This window comes from Rhinichthys klamathensis, unplaced genomic scaffold (assembly GCF_029890125.1).
Source record: "Rhinichthys klamathensis goyatoka isolate OS25496 unplaced genomic scaffold, OSU_Roscu_1.1 h1tg000103l_1, whole genome shotgun sequence".
Lineage (NCBI taxonomy): Eukaryota > Metazoa > Chordata > Actinopteri > Cypriniformes > Leuciscidae > Rhinichthys > Rhinichthys klamathensis.
This window is the reverse complement of record NW_026606642.1, coordinates 6,050,288-6,061,526: the sequence shown is the minus strand read 5'-3', so window position 1 is coordinate 6,061,526 and position 11,239 is coordinate 6,050,288. Positions and strand designations below refer to the sequence as shown.

The 11,239-nt window shown below is 42.3% G+C and overlaps 1 protein-coding gene across 1 annotated transcript; it reads left to right on the top strand.

The window, feature by feature from the left end:
* The first annotated feature begins 7,731 nt into the window (after positions 1-7,731).
* On the top strand, positions 7,732-10,653 carry LOC130086902 (uncharacterized). The gene is made up of 5 exons (XM_056253129.1): positions 7,732-7,788; positions 8,873-9,208; positions 9,685-10,035; positions 10,300-10,371; positions 10,552-10,653. Exons 1-5 carry the CDS (start codon positions 7,746-7,748, stop codon positions 10,602-10,604), a joined length of 855 nt encoding a protein of 284 aa, XP_056109104.1. The 5' UTR covers positions 7,732-7,745; the 3' UTR covers positions 10,605-10,653.
* Positions 10,654-11,239: the final 586 nt, after the last annotated feature.

The following is an 11,239-nucleotide window of genomic DNA, read 5'->3' as shown; positions in this document are numbered from 1 at the left end:
ATTAATCATATATTATCTATGCATAAAACAATTATGATCATATAAGTCATACAGAATTTGACATTAAAAAAAAAGAAAAAGTGCAAAATTATTTAAATAAAAATGGGACAAATAATTACATAATAATGCAGTCATAATTTAAGTGGTAAATATATATTTTTTTAAATCATTCCATCCATGCAAAATTGTCAAAAACGTGACTTCTAGGTCAGAATGACTGCTTAAGGCACACCAATACTGAAGTGTTATTTAGAAGTACATAAAATAAATGCAAAATAATAACATAAAATATGTTCTGTTGCAAGTTCACATACTTGATCCCATGTTTTCTCATGGTTTATTGTTGAGCTGTCAGTTCCAACCTCGACACATTTTTAATTTTATTTTTTAATTTATTATTTATTTTGGTGTCCATTTTGCCTCACCGAAGGTGACACCCCTACTACAAAGTATAAAATTATATTCATCAAGTGATTTGTATGCCTTGATCTTTAATTTTGTATAGACGCTGAGTTTTTCCACAAGATATAAAGGCCAATGTAATTGTTTACCATTTAAGTTGGATATATCCTTGATCTTGACTCATGACAGTGTGTGTGGTTGAGGAAACCTCATCACCACATTTCTAAAGGTTATAGCTTAATTCGTGTTAGACAGGTTGAATATTGCTCGCAAACCTTTCAAACAAATCGTGAAGGCGTTGGGATGATCCATGTTGTAAATATTTTCCCGCTCACATCGTCCGGCTGCCAGTGCCACTGCAGACTATCAGCATAACATAACTTAGTGATGGGCGCTTTCGAAACACTGCTTCTTGAACCTTCGAAACCTTTACGAATCTTTTGTTTCGAATCAGTGATTCAGACTGAGCGTGTGTCAAGCTGCCGAAGTCACGTGATTTCAATAAACGAGGCTGCTTAAGGTCATAACAATAGGTTACTGTCGTAACCCCGGTTCTCTGAAACATCGAGTGGAGCGATCCACCTATGGGAAGGGCATCCGTACCTGATCTCTGCAGAAGCATCCAATTGCACCAAGTCTGGCTAACAGACAGAAGCGCGCAGCCACTGCCAGGTAAGGCCACACCCCCTTACCTAAGGCATATAGCTGTCAGGCGCGCTCCTCTCCCTCAGTAAGTATATTCGCTTCTCGTGCGGCAAGCGGGGCGAAGCTGGTGGATCTCTCCACTCGATGTTTCAGAGAACCGGGGTTACGACAGTAACCTATTGTTCTCTTTCATCATCTCGTTTCGAGATCCACCTATGGGAGAGACATGGACAGCTCCCCGATTGCCCAATACACTCACAGTGAGGTTCTGAAGGCCAGAGAAGGACGGTCACCTCAGAGAGGCGGTGCCCGACACGTCCCACAAACATGACCCTGCAAGTTTTCCGCCACGCTAAACTGCTGTGGACAAGCAGGACATGAAACATGCATGAGACACATACATGATAATGGCCCCCACACCACCAATGCACATAGATAAACCCAAGAAGGAATGCGAATGCTTGGTGACAGAAATGAACATGGCCAGCCGGCCCATTCACTCCTCGTTGGTTAACCAAACGGGGCTGTGGGAAAGGGCTAAGAGGACCCTACCCCTAGGACCGAGAGTGCCACCGAAGTTCTGGTGACATCCAATCGGTAGTAACGCTCAAAGGTATGAGGAGAGGCCCAGCTGGCCGCGGAGCAGATGTCCTGAAGTGCCACTTCCCCGAAAAAAGCCCAAGAGGCGGCTAAGCCCCTTGTGGAATGAGCTCTGATGCCCCTTGGGGGCTGCACTCCCTTCATAAGCCATAGTATAGCGTCCACAAGCCAATGTGAGAGGCATTGCTTGAAATGGAACTCCCCTTGTGCAGGGGAGCCCTTGAAACAAAGAGCTGGTCGCTCTTGCGGAAAGTACTGGTCCTGGTCATATATGCTTGTTTCAGAGCACGGACGGGACACAGAGCATTCAGCCCCTGGTCCTCCGGGGAGGCAAAGGGTGTAGGGTGAAAAGCGGATAGCTCCAAAAACCTCTGAAGTGAACGCAGGAAAGCATTTCGGCATGAAGGCCGGGTTAGGCTTAAGGAAAACCTTATCTCCACTTACGGAGAATGTGGCGCACGAGGGGTGAACCGAGAGTGCATGTAGCTCACCGACCCGTTTAGCAGATGCCAAGGCCGAGAGCAAAGCTGTCTTGAAGGACAGCAGCCTAAGGGAAATACTCCCCAGAGGCTCAAAAGGATACAGAGACCGCGGTTCCAGCACCATGGAGAGGTCCCACTCTGGAACAGATCTCCTGATGACCGGCAAAGAGCGGCGTGCACCCTTCATAAAACTGCGGGTTAGAGGGTGCTGCCTGACGGTGGAGCCCTCAAAACCCACATGACAGGCTGAAATTGCAGCCAGGTAGACCTTAATAGTGGAAAAGGACCTGCCTCTTTCCATGAGGTCTTGCAGGAAACACAAAATATCAGGCACCGAGCACTGATAAGATGTGAGACCACGCCCATCATACCACCCTTCGAACACTTGCCACTTACAGACATTTAGGGATCGTGTGGAAACGGCCCTGGCATTCTGAGTAGTGGCGATTACACACGGCGGGAGCCCCAGTGCATTTAGGTTCGTCCTCTCACGAGCCAGGCCCAGAGAGCCACCCTGTCCGGGTGGGGGTGGTAAATCTCCCCGTTGGCTTGGGACAGTATGTCCGTGCGAGGGGGGAGGCGCCATGGCCTGGCGTATAACAGAGGGATTATGTCTCCCAGCCACGGGGCTTTGAGCCACCTGGGTGCTATCAGAATGAGAGACAGGCCGTGCTCTCTCACCCTGGCCAGTGCGAAAATTATCAGGCACAGGGGAGGAAAAGCATACAGCAGCACTTTGGGCCATGGGTGGGCCAGTGCGTCTGCCCCGAGGGGCGCGTCCACGTCCTTTAGCGAGAAGAACATAGGATAAAGGTGATTTTTGCGCGAGGCGAAAAGATCTACGGCTGCCTGTCCGAATCTCATCCATAACCTCTCCACTATCTGAGGGTGAAGACGCCAATCCCCGTAGATTGGGTTTCCCCTCGATAGCAGATCCGCGCCTCTGTTCAGAATGCCTGGGACATGAGTCACGCGTAATGACAGAAAAACCTTTCTGCTCCACACCAAAAGCCTGTAGGCAGAGCGTGGAGTTTCGACGAGCGCATGCCACCCTGACGGTTGATATAAGCCACTGCATTGGTATTATCGCACCGTACTAGAACGGGATGTCCCTGCAGGCAAGGCAGAAAATGATTCAGAGCTTTCCAAATGGTAAAAGCTCTAAATAGTTAATGTGCGCTGAACGTAGTCTGCTTAGCCACAGACCGTTCACCATTCTGCCTTCCTCGGTGGTTCCCCAGCCTGTTAAGGACACATCTGTCATCACAACTTTCCGCATCGTAACCGTCCCGAGGGGGGTTCCCCGTGCGTAAAAGTTCTCGCTCTCCCAACGGGAGATATATTTCCATATAGAAAGACGAGCAGGCCCAGAAAGACGAGCAGGCGCGCGTCACCGTTACCGAGCGGCAGAGATCGCGAATCGGGCTGAAATGTAGTGACAAAACCCATTTCGTGAACGCTCTCATTCTCAGGAGACCAACGGCACAACTTGGATAAATGAAGCCATGAGACCCTGCAGCCTGAGGGGCGCCACGCCCACCTCCGCACACAGTTCGGGGACTCAAATTGCGCCCGAACGGAAGAACTGTGAATTCGTAAGAAATGCCTTGGTAGGCGAAACGAAGATATTTCCTGTGTGGAGGGTAGATGCTTATGTGAAAGAAAGCATCTTTCAGATCGACTGATGTGAACCAGTTGTTCTGCTTTATGGCACAGGCGAGAGAGCCTTGTGTCACATTCTGAAATTGTATTTCCTCAAATGTTTGTATAACACTCGAAGGTCCAATATAGGGCGGGGGGCGCCACGCCCTTTGGAACATGAAAATACCAGGAATAAAAACCATGGTTTATCAGATTTGGTGGCACCATCTGAATCGCTCCCTTGTTAGGAGGGGGGAAATTTCATCTTTCAGAATGTGTGAGGCGTTTTCTTCTGTGTGAGAAGAGAGAAAGCCTTTTCTTTTTTGTTGAAATGCGGAGGTTTTATTGCAAACTGCAGCTTGTAACCCTGGGTTACGGTTGCGCAAAAACCCACTCGGGCGCTGAAACGGCTTGCCAAGCCGCTTTGTGACTCGCGAGCGCCCCCGCTCGGGCCGGAGCGGGGCTGTATGGGCCCAGCTGGTTCAATTATGATGCAAAGGCGCCATCTAGTGGGCACACTAGAGGCGACATGCAGGGGTTCGGATGGATTTCCTCTCTCTGCAGTGAGAAGTTTTCTCTGCGGAGAGAGGTCTTCTCTCCAAAACTAATTTATTTGATTTCTTAACTTTGTGTTTTGTGTTGGGCAAACACTGGGGCCGAAGCCTTTATTGAGTGAGGGGAACATAGTGTGGTGTCCACTGTGCTGAACTTTCCCTCAGAAGGTGCCCCCAGAAAGTGGGGGGAAAACACATATTTCCCGAACACATGAACTGGGCAGTCTCAAGTGCAGGCAGAAAAAATAATATCCGCGGAGAGAGATACTCTATCTGTAACGGATTTATTAAATTCGTTTGTTTAAAAATGTTATTTAGTTATGTGTGTGTTTTGTGTTGGGGAACACAGCGGCCTTCCACACACAACGTCAACTAAAAACGCATGGGCTGGGCAGCCGCAACTGAGCGGTGTGAGCCCAACTGGTTGATTTGTGAGGCAATGGCGCCCTCTTGTGGACAACCTCAGGGCGACATGCATGGGATCAGAGAGATCTGCTCTCTACACAGCAAAATCCCCAGTGTGGGGGATATCATATATCCCCATATATGAGTTCAGTGATTCAGGTCAAATGATTGTGAAATAATGATTATGTTAAAACACAACCAACACCATCAGATCACCTTTTTTTATATGTTCATCTGGCTGTTATAATTCACGTACAGCAGCCAAACAAAATCTGAAGTTAATGATTAAAGGGTCAAGAGCCCAACTAAAGCAAATACTGATCACCATAATGGTGACTTAAACTTACGGTTTTCTCCTTCAGTGATTCTGCTTGTTATCATCAGGTGTCTTCAATGATGCTCAATCATCCCTCAATTATTCACTTAATTATCTCATTAACTTTAACACTGCTTTAGTGTTAACTTTAACACTGCTTCAGTGTTTATATGAGTCCACACTCAGAGTGTTAATTTAACACTGGGGATTTTGCTGTGATATGTTGGCAGATATATAAATCTGCACGAATTCAAGGACAGCGAGAGCTCGGGCGGCTCCGGATGCAAAAAACACAGTGGATAGGCTGAAGAAACGACTGTCACTCACGTCTGGCGGAGTCTGATCTGGCGATATGTCCTCCTGAAGACTCGAAAGTGAGCAGCGTAACGTTAATCCAACCGAACTGTGTCAGTGCAGAGATCGCGAGAAGCGAATGTCAACTGAGGGGGAGGAGCGCGCCTGACAGCTATATGCCTAGGGTAAGGGGGTGTGGCCTTACCTGGCAGTGGCTGCGCGCTGTCTTGTCTTGCGTTCTGTCTGTTAGCCAGACTTGGTGCAATTGGATGCTTCTGCAGAGGTCAGGTACGGATGCCCTTCCCATAGGTGGATCTCGAAACGAGATGATGAAAGAGAACCAGTGGTTCACAGCTGTGGGGTGATGATCTCTGTGAATCATGCGATAGCCCCCCAGCGACAATCTATTGAACTGATCTCTATGGTTGTTTACCTGCTCTCTGATCAATTTTATACATTTGCACACGATTTAATTAGACATTGCATGATTAAAATGAATAATAGCAGATACAAGTCTGTTTAGCTGATAGATCCATGAAACAAACAAAACAAACCCAGACTTTTATAAAAACAACACACAGACACATATGATAGCCAGTGTTGGGGGTAACGAGTTACAAAGTAACGGATTACAGTAACGATATTACTTTTTTGGGTAACGAAGTAAAGTAACGCATTACACTAAAAATATCGGTAACTACACTACTTTACTATACTATAGGAACGCGCTTTCCTGCGTTACCCAAGCCGTGTTTGCTTGTGTGTAAAGTTCTGTCTAGTGGTGCGTGCGCACCGTTGCCATAGAGATCGATTTGAGTGACATAGCTGCCGGTGCGAAGGAGAGAGGGAAATGGAGACGGAGACGGAGACAGGGGGTCTCTGCAGCGCGAGTCTCCGCTGACTGCACGCGCACCTCCCCAAACGGACGAGGCGTTTATACTCGACGCGCTCGCCATTGTACTATTCTGTGAAACGACGGGGCGACTCGAGTAATTGTCCTCTTAACCATCAGGAATCAACGGTGAGAAGAAGAAAGGTCCACACGTGACGATGTTTATTTTAGTAGGCTACATCACCACCAATAACACTACAAAAAGAATCGTGTACGTAAAATCCAGTAAACCCTGAGATTATTACTTGTGACATTAGAACAAAATGTGGATATAAAAACATGTATGTAGACTATAGAACTAAATCAACGATCTCTTAAATGGTTTCTAATTTCACTAAACATTTCATTAAGTTTCGTGGACATTTGATAAAACATGGATCTTTCTATTAAAAATGCTTATTATGCTATTGTAGGCTCATTTTGTAAACATAAGCAACTGATTTAGACACGCAAACTGTGTGCCGATGCGGTCACGGTGAGACGTAGGCTACATGCTCGGGCAGATTCGGCTTCTTGAAGTCGTTCATCCTCGGAATCGGCGCCGCGCACGCTGTTACAAAAACTCTTCTCAAGTCTTGGAGCACAGCAGGTAACACAAAACAAAATGAACAGGCTTGTTGCAGGGTTCATTGTAGAGGAATGCTTCCCCTGCCGACTATTGAATCGCCAAGAAAAATGCATTTTAAATTAAGATCAAAAATGTAAAAGTGACCTTTATTTTATTATTTTTCATTGACCACTTCATTTTTTATTTTTATTGCCATGAGTCGAATAAAAAGCTTGTTTTGTTCTCAGGAGAAGAGTTTATTCTCATGTTTCCCAAAGCCTGTGTTTTAAAACTTGTGTGTTGACCCCATTTTAAAATGACCGCACCATAGCCTCCTTTATCCTGTTGTTTGTGGATTTTACAGTGAGATATATTTCCTTGTGCAGACAGGGATATTGTTCTTTCATATGGTTTTACATGCCATTTTGTATATATTTATACAATAAACACTATGTAGACAGGCAAAGTGATGATAGGGCTATGATATTTGTCCATAAATTAAGAAACGGGAAAGTAAAGTAATAAGTAGTGAAGTTACTTTTCAAACGCAGTAACTAGTAAAGTAATCTCATTACAATTTACAGAAGTAACTAGTAACTAGTAACTAATTACCTTTTTTGAGTAACTACCCCAACACTGATGATAGCCTATTTAATCTTATTAGATGGTAATTGCATTTGATATATTTTATTCTCAATAAAACATTGCAATATGTTTGTAAAATGTGCTTTTATGCATGTTTGGACTGAGTTTTTGTTGCATTTCCACCGAACAGCAGGGTCACCAGTGGCGATTAGAACGCTTCGAAACAGTGAATCATTTTGCGAAGCAATTGGTTCAATTGATTCGAATCTTTTAAAAGCCTGCTTACTGAGCCGCAACAGTTTCCGCCCACAAAATGTCAACAACATTGAAAATGCACAGCACAGCTTCTTTTCCCACATAATCAGTTTTAGAGAAGTGCACGATGAACCTCTTCATTTTCCTACAAGTGTGGGGTTTCCAGCTTGGTAAGTCATAGGCTATTATTGCTGTTTTTGTTGCTGTGGTTTTTGTTGACACTTAGAATTTGGCATGCGGAAGTAGGAATAATCATAATTAGTTTCGATTTCAATTTCCAATTGTTATATAAGAAAATAGCTTATAGCCGAGATCTATCTATCTATCTATCTATAAGCTATATCTATATATCTATCTATATTTATAACGATTTCCGTTAAATAATGTAACGACACTTTGGAGTGTGTTTGCTATTAAAAAGTGTTATTAAAGCGTATTAAACTGCTAAAGAGAGCTCTCGCTCTTTCAGTCAGCGTCGGGTCGGGGACGCGCCTTTTAACGGTCAAGTCAAATATCGCTTTCATGAATGCGTGCAAAATACTTTATTCTATCCCGACTCTGTCCCAATCTGTTTATTTTTCCTTAACATGTTTATTTTCCATATCAAACATGGTTTTGAAAAATGCTGGATCTTATCTGCACTTGCAGTGCCTTTTTTTATTTTTTTTTATTTTTTTATCATTGCCATAAACGGGAACAATACAATGAGACATATTCATTCAAATTAAAAATACAAAATATCTCAATTAAAATATAGGCTAATTAAATAAAACAGTGCCAGAGGACAATAACATAGTTATAAAAGACAAAAGGAAAACGGTGCCACTTTATACTTTGCAGTGCCCAATTTCTTATTTCATCACATTGCCACGGGTGGAATAGTGAAGCGAGTATTCAAGTGCAGGAATGAAGGATCTTTAATATTTTTTTTACAGGCTATGACTATAACACAAGCACATGACAAACGGGAGTGTCAGAGCTCTGTCACCAAACCCAGATATAAACTAGACAGAAGTGACAGAACCCATGACGCACATGCTGTGTTCAGTGTTGAAATTGAACCATTGCGACTTTGTTTTTCAAATTGATGATGTAATAGCTCATGATTGAGCATAAATTAATTGTAATCTATTTTTTAAAACCTTTGTCTACCCTAAGGATCGAAATTTTTCGACCAAGGCTCACACAAACACATTGGACTATATTTGTGTCATATATTTGTAAGTGATTTATAATGAACTGTTATTTCTTCAGGTGCATCAGGTGTTTATACAGACAGAGTGTCAGTGTTTGTGATGGAGGGAGATTCAGTCACTCTAAACACTGGTGTTAAAACAAACCAACAAGAAAAGATTAAATGGTTTTTTAATAACACTCGCATCGCTCAAATCAATGGAGATCTCAGTAAGATCTGTACAGATGTTCAGTGTAATGAAGGCACTGAGAGATTCAGAGACAGACTGAAGCTGGATCATCAGACTGGATCTCTGACCATCATGAACACCACAAACACACACTCTGGACACTATAAACTGCAGATCATCGGCAGCAACACCATCAGTGAAACAATCTTTAGTATGACTGTCCATGGTGAGTCATTTATTAATGTTTAAAGACTACGGTTATACACATTTAATTACAATGTGTTCATTATTAGAGAAGGGACTTTCAGAGTGTAATGTTTGGTTTCGATTTCAGTTTCTGTTCCAGGGATTTTAGTTTTTGTATTTCCCTGTTCTCTCGTTTCATTTCTGTTTCATTTGTTACCCATTTATTCTCATAGACTTTCATTGTATTCAGTTCATTTAGTTCCTGTCAGGTCTTGTTTTGGTGCATGTTTCATGTCTTGTCATGTGATTCCCTGTTAGTCATTCTACAACTTGCTTCCAGTGGACTAACTGTTACAGTTCTTCATTCTCTTGTGTATAAATACCCCCAGTTCAATGCCCAGTATTGTCTTTTCCATTCCTTAATTGTCACTCCATGTTCACACCATAATCTTTTAAGCTTGTTTACTAGTTTATAACAGACATTTTTTTTTTGATGATGTTTATTTTTTATTTCAGATGTTCCTGTTGGAGAGACGAATACCAAGTCTGTGAAGGAGGGAGAATCTTTTACTTTAGATCCTGGTGTCATAAAAAACACAAATTATGTGATCACATGGTATTTTAATGACACTTTCATCGCTGAAATCACTGGAGATCAGAGTAAGAACTGTACAGATGTTCAGTGTAAAGAGAGATTCAGAGACAGACTGAAGCTGGATCATCAGACTGGATCTCTGACCATCACACACACCAGAAACACACACTCTGGAGAATATACACTGCAGATCAGCAGCGGCAGCATCATCATCCGCCGTCAGCACAGCATCAGCATTATCAGCGGAAAGAGCCTTAATGGAACTGTCACCAGTGAGTCAAATTCAGTCATTCAGTTTATTTTCCCTTGAGCATGTAATTCAATGTTTTTGTTTTAATTGTGGCCAGTCTGCAAATGAACAATGCAGAATATAATTTAGTTTTTAGCACTGTTTTAGGCGATAAAACACTAGAACACATTTATCTGTTCACTCGATAGCATAGCTAATGAATGTGGAAATATCAGAAATAGCTTACCTGAAAAATCAATTGTCGATCTCTGGTAAAAACAAATGCCTGTTTAGTTTTTCATTACAGATTGGGTTGTGTATGTTCTTGCTATAGGAGGAGCATGTGTTGGTGTTCTGCTGGTGGTTGTAGGTGTAACTGGTGAGAATTCCTGATTCAGACACTGCATTCAAACTTACTGCATCATTGTAGAACAAAAAAAGACAGTGTGATTTCAGTTTATCAGATTCATTATAGACTGTAGAGACTTTGAGTCTGTTTAACTGGAACATCAATCCTGTTCATTTCTTTTAACTTTGTGAATCTGTTTTCTTCTTACAGGACAGTGGTATAAAAAAGCTTGCCTGTACAAAGGATGTTCTCTCGCTAAATAATCAAACAACTGGCCTTTAATCGCACAGAGGAACATACAGTATAATTTATAATTTAAGTATTTACATAAGCACTTTACATATATAAGTATTTACCTCGGCGTGTGAAAAACTGCTTTTGATGAACTATATTGTGCACTTTACATATATATGTAGGCTATTTACATATAAGCACTTTACATAATTTAAGTATTTACCTCAGCGTGTGAAAAACTGCTTTTGATGAACTATGATAAACTATGATTATTTTAGTAATTTTGTAAATTACTATGTTAAAGATAAACTATGATTATTTTAGTAATTTTGTAAATTACTATGTTAAATTGTGCAATGTTCAGCTTTTTCTGTTATTGTTGATATTTCTCTTGTATTTTTTACAGACTTATTCGTCTGTAGCCTATTTATAATACTGTTCATATTAACAAAGGCCTACTTATTTTCTTTATTCCTGTTTTATTGCAGACCTCAAATGAATAAATTTCCTCTATAATTGTAAACACACCCATCCATTTTTACCATAGACAGTATAAGAAGTGGACAGAGCCATCTCATTGGAACTCAGTTGAGACAGTTGAAGCCCATTTTTAGCGATTTTTGAGCACTTCCGTTCCTGACGCGCAGACTCAAACCGACTCAAA

Excerpts from the sequence above, each read along its gene's own strand:
- LOC130086902 (XM_056253129.1), top strand. The coding sequence starts at position 7,746 with ATGAACCTCTTCATTTTCCTACAAGTGTGGGGTTTCCAGCTTG. Across the intron at positions 10,036-10,299 it reads CCTTAATGGAACTGTCACCA|ATTGGGTTGTGTATGTTCTT; the intron begins GTGAGTCAAATT and ends TTTTCATTACAG. Across the intron at positions 10,372-10,551 it reads GGTGGTTGTAGGTGTAACTG|GACAGTGGTATAAAAAAGCT; the intron begins GTGAGAATTCCT and ends TTCTTCTTACAG.